Here is a 17,448-nt window from a genome sequence, read left to right as displayed (position 1 = left end):
CAATGCCGGGAACAAGTACAATCCCGCCTTCCATTGGATGCACTGGAAGCTGTCCTACAAAGATTGTTATTACTGTTACTGGCGGACTAATTACCGAATCGACGTACGGTCCAACACCTGGTACAAGCACTGTACTTCCATCGTCAGGATGTTCGGGAGTGTGTCCTACTAGAATTATTATTACAGAGACTGGTGGATTTATTACTGAGACGTCCTTTGGGCCAATGCCGGGAACAAGTACAATCCCGCCTTCCATTGGATGCACTGGAAATTGTCCTACTAGAATTATCGTTACAGAGACTGGTGGATTTATTACTGAGACGACCTTTGGGCCAATGCCGGGAACAAGTACAATCCTGCCTTCCATTGGATGCACTGGAAGCTGTCCTACAAAGATTGTAATTACTGTTACTGGCGGACTAATTACTGAATCGACGTACGGTCCAACACCTGGTACAAGCACTGTACTTCCATCGTCAGGATGTTCGGGAGTGTGTCCTACTAGAATTATTATTACAGAGACTGGTGGATTTATTACTGAGACGACCTTTGGCCCAATGCCGGGAACAAGTACAATCCCGCCTTCCATTGGATGCACTGGAAATTGTCCTACTAGAATTATCGTTACAGAGACTGGTGGATTTATTACTGAGACGACCTTTGGGCCAATGCCGGGAACAAGTACAATCCTGCCTTCCATTGGATGCACTGGAAGCTGTCCTACAAAGATTGTAATTACTGTTACTGGCGGACTAATTACCGAATCGACGTACGGTCCAACACCTGGTACAAGCACTGTACTTCCATCGTCAGGATGTTCGGGAGTGTGTCCTACTAGAATTATTATAACAGAGACTGGTGGATTTATTACTGAGACGACCTTTGGGCCAATACCGGGAACAAGTACAATCCCGCCTTCCATTGGATGCACTGGAAGCTGTCCTACAAAGATTGTTATTACTGTTACTGGCGGACTAATTACCGAATCGACGTACGGTCCAACACCTGGTACAAGCACTGTACTTCCATCGTCAGGATGTTCGGGAGTGTGTCCTACTAGAATTATCGTTACACAGACTGGTAGATTTATTACTGAGACGACCTTTGGCCCAATGCCGGGAACAAGTACAATCCCGCCTTCCATTGGATGCACTGGAAGCTGTCCTACAAAGATTGTTATTACCGTTACCGGCGGACTAATTACCGAATCGACGTACGGTCCAACACCTGGTACAAGCACTGTACTTCCATCGTCAGGATGTTCGGGAGTGTGTCCTACTAGAATTATCGTTACACAGACTGGTGGATTTATTACTGAGACGACCTTTGGCCCAATGCCGGGAACAAGTACAATCCCGCCCACTATTGGATGTACCGGAAGCTGTCCTACAAAGATTGTTATTACCGTTACTGGCGGACTAATTACCGAATCGACGTACGGTCCAACACCTGGTACAAGCACTGTACCTCCATCGTCAGGATGTACGGGAGCGTGTCCTACTAGAATTATCGTTACACAGACTGGTGGATTTATTACTGAGACGACCTTCGGCCCTATGCCGGGAACAAGTACAATCCCGCCTTCCATTGGATGCATCGGAAGCTGTCCTACAAAGATTGTCATTACCGTTACCGGCGGACTAATTACCGAATCGACATACGGTCCAACACCTGGTACAAGTACTGTTCTTCCTTCGTCAGGATGTACGGGAGTGTGTCCTACTAGAATTATCGTTACACAGACTGGTGGATTTATTACTGAGACGACCTTTGGCCCAATGCCTGGAACAAGTACAATTCCCCCACCTATTGGATGCACTGGAAGTTGTCCTACTAGAATTATCGTCACACAGACTGGTGGATTTATTACTGAGACAACCTTTGGGCCAATGCCGGGAACAAGTACAATCCCGCCTTCCATTGGATGCACTGGAAGCTGTCCTACAAAGATTGTCATTACTGTTACTGGCGGACTAATTACTGAATCGACGTACGGTCCAACACCTGGTACAAGCACTGTACTTCCATCGTCAGGATGTTCGGGAGTGTGTCCTACTAGAATTATTATTACAGAGACTGGTGGATTTATTACTGAGACGACCTTTGGCCCAATGCCGGGAACAAGTACAATCCCGCCTTCCATTGGATGCACTGGAAATTGTCCTACTAGAATTATCGTTATAGAGACTGGTGGATTTATTACTGAGACGACCTTTGGGCCAATGCCGGGAACAAGTACAATCCTGCCTTCCATTGGATGCACTGGAAGCTGTCCTACAAAGATTGTAATTACTGTTACTGGCGGACTAATTACCGAATCGACGTACGGTCCAACACCTGGTACAAGCACTGTACTTCCATCGTCAGGATGTTCGGGAGTGTGTCCTACTAGAATTATTATAACAGAGACTGGTGGATTTATTACTGAGACGACCTTTGGGCCAATACCGGGAACAAGTACAATCCCGCCTTCCATTGGATGCACTGGAAGCTGTCCTACAAAGATTGTTATTACTGTTACTGGCGGACTAATTACCGAATCGACGTACGGTCCAACACCTGGTACAAGCACTGTACTTCCATCGTCAGGATGTTCGGGAGTGTGTCCTACTAGAATTATCGTTACACAGACTGGTAGATTTATTACTGAGACGACCTTTGGCCCAATGCCGGGAACAAGTACAATCCCGCCTTCCATTGGATGCACTGGAAGCTGTCCTACAAAGATTGTTATTACCGTTACCGGCGGACTAATTACCGAATCGACGTACGGTCCAACACCTGGTACAAGCACTGTACTTCCATCGTCAGGATGTTCGGGAGTGTGTCCTACTAGAATTATCGTTACACAGACTGGTGGATTTATTACTGAGACGACCTTTGGCCCAATGCCGGGAACAAGTACAATCCCGCCCACTATTGGATGTACCGGAAGCTGTCCTACAAAGATTGTTATTACCGTTACTGGCGGACTAATTACCGAATCGACGTACGGTCCAACACCTGGTACAAGCACTGTACCTCCATCGTCAGGATGTACGGGAGCGTGTCCTACTAGAATTATCGTTACACAGACTGGTGGATTTATTACTGAGACGACCTTCGGCCCTATGCCGGGAACAAGTACAATCCCGCCTTCCATTGGATGCATCGGAAGCTGTCCTACAAAGATTGTCATTACCGTTACCGGCGGACTAATTACCGAATCGACATACGGTCCAACACCTGGTACAAGTACTGTTCTTCCTTCGTCAGGATGTACGGGAGTGTGTCCTACTAGAATTATCGTTACACAGACTGGTGGATTTATTACTGAGACGACCTTTGGCCCAATGCCTGGAACAAGTACAATTCCCCCACCTATTGGATGCACTGGAAGTTGTCCTACTAGAATTATCGTCACACAGACTGGTGGATTTATTACTGAGACAACCTTTGGGCCAATGCCGGGAACAAGTACAATCCCGCCTTCCATTGGATGCATCGGAAGCTGTCCTACAAAGATTGTCATTACCGTTACCGGCGGACTAATTACCGAATCGACATACGGTCCAACACCTGGTACAAGTACTGTTCTTCCATCGTCAGGATGTTCGGGAGTGTGTCCTACTAGAATTATCGTTACACAGACTGGTGGATTTATTACTGAGACGACCTTTGGGCCAATGCCTGGAACAAGTACAATTCCCCCATCTATTGGATGCCCTGGAAGTTGTCCTACTAGAATTATCGTCACACAGACTGGTGGATTTATTACTGAGACAACCTTTGGGCCAATGCCGGGAACAAGTATAATCCCGCCTCCCATTGGATGCATCGGAAGCTGTCCTACAAAGATTGTCATTACTGTTACTGGCGGACTAATTACCGAATCGACATACGGTCCAACACCTGGTACAAGTACTGTTCTTCCTTCGTCAGGATGTACGGGAGTGTGTCCTACTAGAATTATCGTTACACAGACTGGTGGATTTATTACTGAGACGACCTTTGGCCCTACGCCGGGAACAAGTACAATCCCGCCTTCCATTGGATGCATCGGAAGCTGTCCTACAAAGATTGTTATTACTGTTACTGGCGGACTAATTACCGAATCGACATACGGTCCGACACCTGGTACAAGTACTGTTCTTCCATCGTCAGGATGTACGGGAGTGTGTCCGACTAGAATTATCGTTACACAGACTGGTGGATTTATTACTGAGACGACCTTTGGCCCTATGCCGGGAACAAGTACAATCCCTCCTTCCATTGGATGCATCGGAAGCTGTCCTACAAAGATTGTCATTACTGTTACTGGCGGACTAATTACCGAATCGACATACGGTCCAACACCTGGTACAAGTATTGTTCTTCCATCGTCAGGATGTACGGGAGTGTGTCCTACTAGAATTATCGTTACACAGACTGGTGGATTTATTACTGAGACGACCTTTGGCCCAATGCCGGGAACAAGTACAATCCCGCCCACTATTGGATGTACCGGAAGCTGTCCTACAATAATTGTTATTACCGTTACCGGCGGACTAATTACCGAATCGACATACGGTCCAACACCTGGTACAAGTACTGTTCTTCCATCGTCAGGATGTACGGGAGTGTGTCCTACTAGAATTATTGTAACAGAGACTGGTGGATTTATTACTGAGACCACCTTTGGGCCAATGCCTGGAACAAGTACAATTCCCCCATCTATTGGATGCGCTGGAAGTTGCCCTACTAGAATTATCGTTACACAGACTGGTGGATTTATTACTGAGACGACCTTTGGGCCAATGCCGGGAACAAGTACAATCCCGCCTTCCATTGGATGCACTGGAAGCTGTCCTACAAAGATTGTCATTACTGTTACTGGCGGACTAATTACCGAATCGACATACGGTCCAACACCTGGTACAAGTACTGTTCTTCCATCGTCAGGATGTACGGGAGTGTGTCCGACTAGAATTATCGTTACACAGACTGGTGGATTTATTACTGAGACGACCTTTGGCCCTATGCCGGGAACAAGTACAATCTCACCTTCCATTGGATGCATCGGAAGCTGTCCTACAAAGATTATCATTACTGTTACTGGCGGACTAATTACCGAATCGACATACGGTCCAACACCTGGTACAAGTACTGTTCTTCCTTCGTCAGGATGTACTGGAGTGTGTCCTACTAGAATTATCGTTACACAGACTGGTGGATTTATTACTGAGACGACCTTTGGGCCAATGCCTGGAACAAGTACAATTCCCCCATCTATTGGATGCACTGGAAGTTGTCCTACTAGAATTATCGTTACACAAACTGGTGGATTTATTACTGAGACGACCTTTGGCCCAATGCCGGGAACAAGTACAATCCCGCCTTCCATTGGATGCACTGGAAGCTGTCCTACAAAGATTGTCATTACTGTTACTGGCGGACTAATTACCGAATCGACATACGGTCCAACACCTGGTACAAGTACTGTTCTTCCATCGTCAGGATGTACGGGAGTGTGTCCTACTAGAATTATCGTTACAGAGACTGGTGGATTTATTACTGAGACGACCGTTGGGCCAATGCCTGGAACAAGTACAATTCCCCCATCTATTGGATGCACTGGAAGTTGTCCTACTAGAATTATCATTACACAGACTGGTGGATTTATTACTGAGACAACCTTTGGCCCAATGCCGGGAACAAGTACAATCCCGCCTTCCATTGGATGCACTGGAAGCTGTCCTACAAAGATTGTCATTACTGTTACTGGCGGACTAATTACCGAATCTACATACGGTCCAACACCTGGTACAAGTACTGTTCTTCCATCGTCAGGATGTACGGGAGTGTGTCCTACTAGAATTATCGTTACAGAGACTGGTGGATTTATTACTGAGACGACCGTTGGGCCAATGCCTGGAACAAGTACAATTCCCCCATCTATTGGATGCACTGGAAGTTGTCCTACTAGAATTATTATTACACAGACTGGTGGATTTATTACTGAGACAACCTTTGGCCCAATGCCGGGAACAAGTACAATCCCGCCTTCCATTGGATGCACTGGAAGCTGTCCTACAAAGATTGTCATTACTGTTACTGGCGGACTAATTACCGAATCTACATACGGTCCAACACCTGGTACAAGTACTGTTCTTCCATCGTCTGGATGTACGGGAGTGTGTCCTACTAGAATTATCGTTACACAGACTGGTGGATTTATTACTGAGACGACCTTTGGGCCAATACCGGGAACAAGTACAATCCCGCCTTCCATTGGATGCACCGGAAGCTGTCCCACAAAGATTGTCATTACTGTTACTGGCGGACTAATTACCGAATCGACATACGGTCCAACACCTGGTACAAGTACTGTTCTTCCATCGTCAGGATGTACGGGAGTGTGTCCTACTAGAATTATCGTTACACAGACTGGTGGATTTATTACTGAGACGACCTTTGGACCAATGCCGGGAACAAGTACAATTCTGCCTTCCATTGGATGCACCGGAAGCTGTCCTACAAAGATTGTCATTACTGTTCCCGGCGGATTTACTACTGAGTCGACATTGGGACCTACGCCGGGTACTAGCACTATTCCTCCATCCTCTGATTGCGTAGGAGTCTGTCCTACAAGGATTATAGTAACTACAACCAGTATCGCTACGTATACTTCAAATAGCTACGTAACAACGTCACAGCCATGGACTGGTACATATATTACAACGTACACGATTTCACCAATCAGCACGATCCCTGGTACCATTGTCATTCAAACTCCTCAGAGCTACGTAGTAACAACGCAGACGTGGACTGGTCTTGGAACTACGACAACTACTGTTCCGCCTAGTGGTACCCTTCCCGGTACTATTATTATTCAGACTCCTCAGAGCTATATAGTAACAACGCAGACGTGGACTGGTCTTGGAACGACGACTACTACTGTTCCGCCTAGTGGTACTCTTCCTGGGACTATTATTATTCAGATTCCTGAAAGCTACGTAGTAACAACGCAGACGTGGACTGGTCTTGGAACGACAACTACTACTGTTCCGCCTAGTGGTACCATTCCTGGTACTATAATTATTCAGACTCCTCAGAGCTATGTAGTAACAACGCAGACGTGGACTGGTCTTGGAACGACTACTACTACTATTCCACCTAGTGCTACTCTTCCCGGTACTATTATTATTCAGACTCCTCAGAGCTATGTATTAACGACGCAGACGTGGACTGGTCTTGGAACTACGACTACTACTGTTCCTCCTAGTGGAACTATTCCCGGTACTATTATTATTCAGACTCCTCAGACGTATATAGTAACAACGCAGACGTGGACTGGTCTTGGAACAACGACTACTACTGTTCCGCCTAGTGGTACTATTCCCGGTACAATTATTATTCAGACTCCTCAGACGTATGTAGTAATAACGCAGACATGGACTGGTCTTGGAACTACGACTACTACTGTTCCACCTAGTGGTACTCTTCCCGGTACTATTATTATTCAGACTCCTGAGAGTTATGTAGTAACAACGAAGACATGGACTGGTCTTGGAACTACGACTACTACTGTTCCTCCTAGTGGTACTATTCCCGGGACTATTATTATTCAGACTCCTCAGAGCTATGTATTAACGACGCAGACATGGACCGGTCTTGGAACGACAACTACTACTGTTCCGCCTAGTGGTACTATTCCCGGGACTATTATTATTCAGACTCCTCAGAGCTACGTAGTAACAACGAAGACGTGGACTGGTGTTGGAACTACGACTACTACTGTTCTACCCAGTGGTACTCTTCCCGGTACTATTATTATTCAGACTCCTCAGAGCTACGTAGTAACAACGCAGACGTGGACTGGTCTTGGAACTACGACTACTACTGTTCCTCCTAGTGGTACTATTCCCGGTACAATTATTATTCAGACTCCTCAGAGCTATGTATTAACGACGCAGACATGGACCGGTCTTGGAACGACAACTACTACTGTTCCGCCTAGTGGTACTATTCCCGGGACTATTATTATTCAGACTCCTCAGAGCTACGTAGTAACAACGAAGACGTGGACTGGTCTTGAAACTACGACTACTACTGTTCCACCTAGTGGTACTCTTCCCGGTACTATTATTATTCAGACTCCTGAGAGTTACGTAGTAACAACGAAGACATGGACTGGTCTTGGAACTACGACTACTACTGTTCCACCTAGTGGTACTATTCCCGGGACTATTATTATTCAGACTCCTCAGAGCTATGTATTAACGACGCAGACATGGACCGGTCTTGGAACGACAACTACTACTGTTCCGCCTAGTGGTACTATTCCCGGGACTATTATTATTCAGACTCCTCAGAGCTACGTAGTAACAACGCAGACGTGGACTGGTCTTGGAACAACTACTACTACTGTTCCGCCTAGTGGTACTATTCCCGGTACAATTATTATTCAGACTCCTCAGAGCTACATAGTAACAACGAAGACGTGGACTGGTCTTGGAACTACGACTACTACTGTTCCACCTAGTGGTACTGTTCCCGGTACTATTATAATTCAGACCCCTTATAGTTATGTAGTAACGACGCAGCCGTGGACTGGTCTTGGAACTACTACTACCACTATCCCCCCTAGCGGAACTAATCCGGGTACTATTGTTATTAGAACTCCAACCCCGGTATTAGCATTCAGCCGATCTCTCTATCAGGGCGGATGTTCTGTTGCCGGTGTTATAGTACTCGTAACGCAAGGCGGATCCGCAGCTCCTGGAGTAGCGGTTACTATAAGTCTTCCCGCTGGTAATACATTTCCTGACGGAACACAAACGTATACTGGCGTGTCAGATGGATCAGGATTGGTAGCTCTCCCAGTAATTACATTTTCTCCCTCTGCAGGAAATCCAGCATTAATTACAGCGACCGCTGCTGGCGCTAGCAATGCAACAGCGGAAATACAACCCCTGCCAATACTCAGCTATGCTGTCAAAAATAACCAGACAATAGTTGTTACTAATACTGGCTGTGCCCCCTATCTTGGATCGCTTTACCTATATTATCCTTTATTCAAATTTCCTTTCTGTACTTCAGGTCTAGTTATTGATGGAATTACGCCTAGTCCGAAATCGCTACTTGGCTGCCCGGGTAGTACTGCTATATCAGAATTTGGTATTGAGACTATTCTTACGAGTCCGAATATTCAAGGGCAAAGCTCTATTTGGCTGCCGTTTGCGTTTGCTGGTCCAAATTGTGTCTGCTCAGGCTCTGATGAATGCGCCTCAGCTAGACCAAATACTGTATCGTTTATTGGAGGTGCACCATATATCTATCCGTGGAACATTAATATTTATATTACGGATCAGTCGCTTCTTACTTCGTATACTTTGGCTAATGTGATTACTCATGCTGTTGGAGCTGATAAACTTACTATCTATTATCATTCTTCATTTGACCCTGGAGCTTCTAGTCTTATTTGCTCCTAGAGCTATACACGCCATATTGACGCTGTTTTTTTCCTCGAAAAATGATTTTCTACTCCTGGAATTCGCTCTGCAGTCCTACTCTATGGACCCTTTTTAGTAGCAATAAGATGGTATCGTATTGTTGCTGCTGCTAGTAGCAACTGCTAGCAGTACTACTACTAGCAAACATTCTATACTATACTGCGAGTATATGTAAGTATATTGAGTTGACTGATAGTATACAAGATACTTCTTCTCCGAACTACGACTCGGAGCGACTGGCGGCAAGTACTACTGCAGGCAATCAAACCATGGTACGACTGCACAGGCACAACCTGGACCTACAAGGTTATTGAGATACCACCATGTAGGCATAAATAGCCGTGCTTCCCTGCACCTTACTTGAAAAATAGAATCGGTTGTACCCATCCGGGTACCTGTAGTAATAGTTCTTGTTACAATTGTGTCCGGACAAAGCGCTGCAGCAAGACTGTCTGCCGGAACTTCCTGTGCCGATGTCGCGCCTGGATATGTTACTCTAATTTGCAAGCCAGATGCACGGACAATATTTCCAAATACAGAGCGAATTGGATACCAAAACCCCCATTCCAACCGGTACATGTTACGGCAGTATTATATTTGCATGCGAGAATCGGTGTCTGTCCCGGGAATGGAGCTACTGGGTTGGTACAGGGAAATGCAGCCTGCGATCCAACATAAAGGTTATTAATATGTTGCGCCGACGCGCCAACGGGCCTGCAACGGGGTTAAAGTACGGGTAGTTAGTTACGTAACGGTGTCTACATTTGCGCCTATTTAAGCAGGCCCAAAGGACACCTGGTGGTTGGCAACAAGAGCATCAAGAAGAACACCAATAGGTTGATTCTGACCCATCTCACGATCCTTGATTCGTAGTAGCCCTAGTCCAGGCGGACCCCCTTTTCCACTGTTGCATCACAATATCATCACACCCGCTGTTAACGCCAGCAGGGTTACAGAATGTATAAGTGCCAGAGATATTAGCAATAAAGTAGCCATAAGTAATAATAGTAAAATTAACACCGCCGAGCACAAAATTTCGAACCATACATTATTCATAATGTGTGTTGTGTGTATATAGTGACCAATTGTAGACTAGGATCACGTAATCGTGTGGCGCATGATTACGGAGAGGATAAAAGTGACCGCATGAATGCAGCCTCTTTTCCCTCCTTTCGTACCAAATTGAATCCATTGAAAAGAGATCTCTTGTTATTACCAGTTTCCCCCAGAACTTTCCAGCACATAAAGTATATCCTATTGAATTGCCCGTACTAGTCCTCTTCCTCTCCCCTCTCTAGTCAGTTTCCAATAACTATGCGTTGCTCGCAGCGTTTTTCCTTGTTTTCCGCCACATATGCCTAGACTTTATAGAGTGCTGTAAGTACTGGCTGTTGTCCTTAATTCTCCAGTTTGGGTTCGACCGCCTCTACTTCTAGTCGATATGGCTCGTCGGGTAATGATATATGAATCATTGCCAAGCAGGCAGGGAGTATACAGACCCAAATCCAGGGACTGCGCATATTTTCTGTTGTATAGGATTCTATTGGGACTCGATAGGGGTAAAGGATGCTGCTAATTGGTTTATGAATCTCCGATGCAGCAAACTTGTATTCTGAGAGGGGGTCAGTTATATACTCTTTTTCGATGGAGTTAATGCTATGATTGTTGCTTTCATTCTTGGTCTAGACGAGTCTAGACTTGAATGTCAGGATATTATACGAGGTACGACAGCGAGTTAGGCTCTCAAGCGGCACCACGTGGATCCATTACTATACCTATGTATTCTTATTATAGGCTATGTGACGCTTCGTATTCTTGTTTGAGTCAACGACTTTCTTTAACCAGAGCTAGCTCGAGTAGTAAAGTGTAAAGATATGACATATGTAAGGCGCGCCACAGGCGTGCAGGCCTTATAACTAAGTGCGGATACTGGCGGATCTTTTGACAGTTTGGCCATTTAGTCCAACGGTTAACTGGTCTATTGTCCGTATGGGCACACCTCCCCATATGTGTTGCAACATATTATTAGTTGATTTTCGAAATGATTTTAGTTTTCTTCAAGTCCCGCTGCAGAAGAAAACCTACATCTCTTTTAATTACCATAAACTCGAACCCTGCGCAATATCCTGCCATAGTTTTTGTTATCGCTCTGCTCGTACTCGTGTAGAATGCCCTGATTGCGGTCATTGTCGAGTCATATGGAATGCTTCTTGTTAAAATAATAGTAAGACTGTAAGACTACCCAAATAGGATACACTACTACTAGCAGTAACCGCTAGCAGTACTACTGCTAGCCAATATACCATACTATACCGCGAGTATAAGTAAGTATATCGAGTTGACCAATAGCATACAATATACCATGTCTCCTTACTACGACTGGGAGCAACTAGCGCAGTACTACGGCCAGCCAATCTACTGCTACTGTACGACCTATACGAGTAGTATCCAGTCTCTCCTTACTACGACTTGGAGCAACTAGCGGCAGTACTACGGCCAGCCAATCAATCTACTGCTACTGTACGACCTATACGAGTAGTATCCAGTCTCTCCTTACTACGACTGGGAGCAACTAGCGGCAGTACTACAGCCAGCCAATCACTACTACTGTACGACCTATACGAGTAGTATTCAGTCTCTCCTTACTACGACTGGGAGCAACTAGCGGCAGTACTACAGCCAGCCAATCTACTACTACTGTACGACCTATACGAGTAGTATCCAGTCGAATCCCTGAGCCAATTGATCGGACTACCGATTGCCATTCTCTTAACTGATACTAGCCGTTGCCAGTTAGCAGTACTACTGCTAGCAATTTCAACTATAGTGCAGGAATGACTGAACAGGTAACCTCCTGTACAATACAATGGACTAGCCACCAGCCCTAACAGGCTCATATAAGCGCATGTTATAACGGCAGCTACAACCTTGACCCATGCGTACAAGGCCATCAAGGTATTACCCTACAAGCTTCAATAGTCCTGTTTCCCTTGTACTCCACTTAATAGAATAATCGTATTCTTCTGTATAATTTGACATGCCCAAATTTGCACTCTTGCCCAGTTACTAACTGATGCCTCCTATGCTGTTGCTAACAGCGTGATTCATTCCCTGGTCCGTGCGATACACTTCCACTATACTTGTACGCAAATTGCAAGACTTTTAAAATTTCTCCATACGAAGGTAACCCTTAATAGACTTGCCAATTAAGCTATTACTGTACTGTATATACCATATAGTACTTGGACCTTTTTTGTTTTTACAACTACTGTACTTGTACCTTTTCGTATCTTCGGTTAGAGTATTTATGCTTACAACTACTTATGGAAGTAGATAGCTACAATTACAGTACAAACAATATTATATCCTACGCGAAATTGAGCATCTTTCATTTCTGCATACGTATTTCTTTAACGGTCCGATTAATAATCTTGCTTGGTCGACCAAGTACTACTTGCACGAGACGTACGACAGTAGTAAATTGGCTAGCAGTAGTACTGCCGTCAGTTGTACCAAGTCGGAGCAAGGAGAAGTCGCATTGCAAGAACAATTCGTCAACTCGATATACTACTTGTACGTGCAGTGCAGTACAGCGGTAGTATATTGGCTGGCAGTAGTACTGCCGCCAGGTGTTGCAAGTAGCAACACACACAGGATAGTATCCTATTTGGGTAGTCTTTCTGGCCAACGCAAGCCTAGCAGGAAGCAATATTGGATATTATTACTGCTATATACGAGCAAGAGGAAGGTAATAACAATAACAAGAATGCTAATGGTACTAGCAGCAGGAACAGCAACAGCAACAGCAAGAGAACTCTTGCAATTCGGGTGCGCAAGAAGTGGGGGTAGTCGAAGTATATCGCGCGGACCAGGGAATCAATCACGCTGTTAGTATCAGCAAAATGGGTACCAGCCAGTAACTGGATAAGAGTACAAATTTAGTAGCACCAAATTATACAAACGAATGCGATTATTTCTTCCAACTAAAGTGCAAGGCAAGTACGGCTATTTATGCCCACAGAGTATTAATATTAATATTATTACTTTGGCGATGTTATGATACTAGGCGATGTTATGATACTAGGCGATGTTATGATACTAGGCTTTGCCTAACGGAGCTATGTCCAAGGATAGAGTCACGTTCTAGCGCACGTGACTTGCACCCTATGACTAAGCAGGCATTGGAGTATAAGTACTCTAATGCCTTGGAGAGTTAGAGTTCTGTAGATTTCTTAACAACTATTTCCGACCACTAGATACTGGTAGTACTAGTGACTCCATAACAACCAGCTAGTAACTGGATAAGAGTACAAATTTGGTAGTACCAAATTATACAAACAAATGCGATTGTTTCTTCCAACTAAAGTGCAAGGCAAGTACGGCTATTTATGCCCACAGAGTATTAATATTATTACTCTGGCGAACTCAATTGCTAAAAGTAAATAGCGCCTACATGATATTATATCGCATATAGCACCTACCAGTCCACATGGACTGTGGCGGCCCATTTTTTGTGCAACATATTCCTGTAATATTGGATGCACGGGTACCCGTGCGCCTATTGGATGCCAGGACTAGGATTACGTAAGCGCACCCCGCGCGCTAAAGAGGGGATGAGTTGGTCGCGTTACTCCGTACTGCAACCTCCTTTCCTCCCTTTGTAGCAATTTGATTGATTGAAAGAGATCTCCATCACCAGTTTCCCACAGAACCGAACCAACAGCCGTTGCATTTGGGTTGTAGCTGTAAGGGGTTATACGCCGTATGTTCACCTGGGCGCTGCCCAAGCGCTGCGATGAACTGGCGCCCCATATGAGCCAGCCCGCATTATGACGTGCAACGGCGCCAAGTCACGTGCAGCGTCATCACGTGCAGCGTCGCCAAGTCACGTGCATCGTCGCCAAGCCACGTGCTGCCTCGCAAGCCACGTGCTGCCTCGCCAAGTCACGTGCTGCCTCGCCAAGTCACGTGCAGCATCGCCAAGTCAGTGCAACGCCACCGGGTCACGTGCGCCAGTGCGCGCAAAAGTAATTACGCGGACAGCAATTGTGAGAGACATTGAACGTTGAACCTCACAAACACGAGCGGCCCCTGGTCTTGCAGCGCCACCCCGCAGCAGTTACGACTTGTCGCCCAAACTGGTGTATCTGGGTTGCGCGGGGGTGGTCTTGGTAGTTGTGGAATAGGTAGTGCTGTGCTGGGTGCAAGGACTGATGCTGCAAGGACTGATGCTGTGCTGGGTGCAAGGACTGATGCTGCAAGGACTGATGCTATGCTGGGTGCAAGCACTGATGCTGTGCTGCCTGCTAGCACTGATGCTGTACTGCCTGCTAGCACTGATGCTGTGCTGCTTGCAAGCACTGATGCTGTGCTGCCTGCTAGTACTGATGCTGCACTGCCTGCTAGCACTGATGCTGCACTGCTTGCTCAGCATCTGTACTTGCACCCAGTGCAGCATCAACAGCAAGGAGTGCATTGCTGATTCCGTACTGCTTGCCAGCACTGATGCTGTACTGCTTGCTAGCACTGATGCTGCACTGCTTGCTCGGCATCTGTAAGTAGGTACTTGGCATCAGTAATGCACTCCTTGCTGTTGATGCTGTGCTGCTTGCTAGCACCGATGCTGCACTGCTTGCTCGGCATCTGTAAGTAGGTACTTGGCATCAGTAATGCACTCCTTGCTGTTGATGCTGCACTGCTTGCCAGTGCAGTTGCTGTGCTGCTTGCTAGCACCGATGCTGTGCTGCTTGCCGGTGCCGAATGCTAGAACCAACATCCGTTTCGCCTTGATACCTGCACCGCTTGGATTGCCTGAACCGTACTTGCACATGGCAGCAGGTAATGTGTACGCATCCACGCACAAGCATGCACATGCTGAAGGAACATGCTCGTACAGGTCAAGATGGCCGAGGTCTCGCACAGGTAATATGATGCAACAGAGGAAAAAAGGGGGTTCGCCCGGACTAGGGCTACAACGAATCAAGGATCGTGAGATGGGCAGAATCAATCTATTGGTGTTCTTCTTGATGATGTTGTTGCCAACCACCAGGTGTCCTCTGTGCCTGCTTACGTAGGCGCAGAATGTGGACACCGTTACGTAACCAACTGCCCGGACTTTAACCCCGTTACAGGCCCGTTGACGCGTCGGCGCGACATAATACGTACCGTGCTTGCTCGTCGAGTACATGTGCCATAACTACTGTACTTGCAGCACTTGTACACCGTACTCCATACTTGCACGCCGCGTTGCGGTGCTTGCAAGTACTTGCTACAAGCACAAGCACGTGCGCAAAGTGCCGAGCGTTAGGGAACACACCAAGTAGGTGTGCTGTAGATAAGCCTCCATTCTCGATGTAGGAAATCCCTCCATATAACCCTACCGGCCCAACCTCCAAATGCTACCCTTCCAGCCTCTACTCATTCGCGGGCCTGCCATCGATGCACTCGCCTTCCTCAAACTCCCGCGTAAGCCTGGCCATGATTGCATCGACCTCATCCTTCTTCGACGTGACATCGTCGCTCGGGTCGGCCTTCCAGTTGGTTACCATGAGGCTATTGGCCATAAACTCGGCAAAAAAGGTCAACTGGGTTCGAAGATCGCAAACGGCCACTCTGGCGTCGCCGCATTGCTGCTGATTTTGAATCCACGGCTTGCTACGGACGATGGCAAGCTGAATGTTATCGACAATGGCCGGAAGCTTGGCGTTCAGGTCGGCGAGATGGGGCAGGAGCTCGAGCTCAGTCCGAACCCTGGCATCTATGTACGGCTGCAGTTCGGCATGAAGAGACATGTTCCATTTGTGCACACTCGTGGAAAGTCGCTCGTTCTTATGACCAACAACGTCCCAGAAAAATTCAGCCGCCGGTTTGTAGAATTTTTCCTTCAGCTCTGCGCCGTAGGCGCCTGTACCGTCAATGGCGCTTGCCGAGGCGAGAGTGACCGAGAGGAGAGCGTCGGTAAGCCTCATGATGAAGGAATCCGGCACGAATGTAGGAATGGAGGAGAATGCCGTCATCAAACCTAGGAAGGGAATAAGAACGGCTTGCGTGGGATTGCCATCTCGGATGCGAATGCAGCCTGTATCCGCATCATGCTCGTGAGTCCCTAGGCATTCCTCCCTGCACGAGGCAGCATCGGTACGTGCCGACCGCGGCGCCGTAGGGGCACGAGTCAGCGTGCCGAGTACGGAGTACCTGCGAGAAATCCTCGTCAACGTGCTGCGTAGTCGTAATTACTCCGTGGATGGGATTCTGTTGCAATGGATGCTGTGGTAGGGGGTAGGGAGGGGATGGTCCGCTCTGGAGGCGGCACGAACGAAGTCAAAAATCAGTCTACAGTATTAATCGCACTGGCCTCTCGCCTTCCGACACGGTGCGAGAATCTTTAGCCCCAGTCCAGATTGGTACTAAAACTGTGCAGGCGCCTGTACAGTGCGGATACTGAACTTGTCATGATTACCTAATACTTACGCTGTACCTGTACATGGCGAGTACGGAGCAAGTACGGATACTCCGTAAGTACATCGTACATGCACAGCAATAGCATGCAGTACTCCGTATGCGCCGACGACTAACCTTGAGAGTTGATAAATTACGTGCATCTATTATGCAGAGGTTGGGTAATTAAAGTCACGTAACAGTACCAAGATTCCTCGCCTATTCAGGCACACCTAGTGGTAGTCCCTGCTCATACATACTAGGTACTTACAACCACGGGTACTGTGTACCAAGTCCACACTGACAGTGGCGCTCATTTTTGCCTAGGGTTTGGTGCGACCGAGTACCTAGTACTCACCCCACTATCGGTTCATGGTGCCACATGTGCCTGAAGCATGATCGTGCTGCATGTACTTGATACGAGGTCCTCACGGCGCTCTCGGTCTGGTACTGCAGGTTCTCCGTATTGCAGCACGGTTAAACCGGAGTGCTCACCCGCCATCGGCCGTGCTAATCCCAGGTACCTGCAAGGCCTGAA

The 17,448-nt window shown here is 46.9% G+C and overlaps 2 protein-coding genes across 2 annotated transcripts; one reads left to right on the top strand and one right to left on the bottom strand.

Annotated features, from left to right (window-relative positions):
* Positions 1 to 1,112: 1,112 nt before the first annotated feature.
* Positions 1,113 to 8,617, top strand: DCS_03387 (uncharacterized protein; the record flags this gene model as incomplete). Its single annotated transcript, XM_040800706.1, has 13 exons — positions 1,113 to 1,241; positions 1,299 to 2,124; positions 2,185 to 2,340; positions 2,407 to 2,573; positions 2,631 to 2,795; positions 2,853 to 3,017; positions 3,075 to 4,566; positions 4,627 to 5,454; positions 5,515 to 5,787; positions 5,848 to 6,590; positions 6,675 to 7,390; positions 7,454 to 8,552; positions 8,609 to 8,617. The coding sequence occupies 13 exons, from the start codon at positions 1,113 to 1,115 to the stop codon at positions 8,615 to 8,617; spliced, it is 6,768 nt and encodes a 2,255-aa protein (XP_040655739.1).
* A 7,269-nt stretch (positions 8,618 to 15,886) lies between these two features.
* On the bottom strand, positions 15,887 to 16,441 carry DCS_03386 (uncharacterized protein; the record flags this gene model as incomplete). Its single annotated transcript, XM_040800705.1, has 1 exon — positions 15,887 to 16,441. One exon carries the CDS (start codon positions 16,439 to 16,441, stop codon positions 15,887 to 15,889), a length of 555 nt encoding a protein of 184 aa, XP_040655738.1.
* Positions 16,442 to 17,448: the final 1,007 nt, after the last annotated feature.

The sequence above is a fragment of the Drechmeria coniospora genome, chromosome 02 (genome assembly GCF_001625195.1).
Source record: "Drechmeria coniospora strain ARSEF 6962 chromosome 02, whole genome shotgun sequence".
In the NCBI taxonomy this organism is placed as follows: domain Eukaryota; kingdom Fungi; phylum Ascomycota; class Sordariomycetes; order Hypocreales; family Ophiocordycipitaceae; genus Drechmeria; species Drechmeria coniospora.
This window is presented reverse-complemented; position numbering and strand designations above follow the sequence as displayed.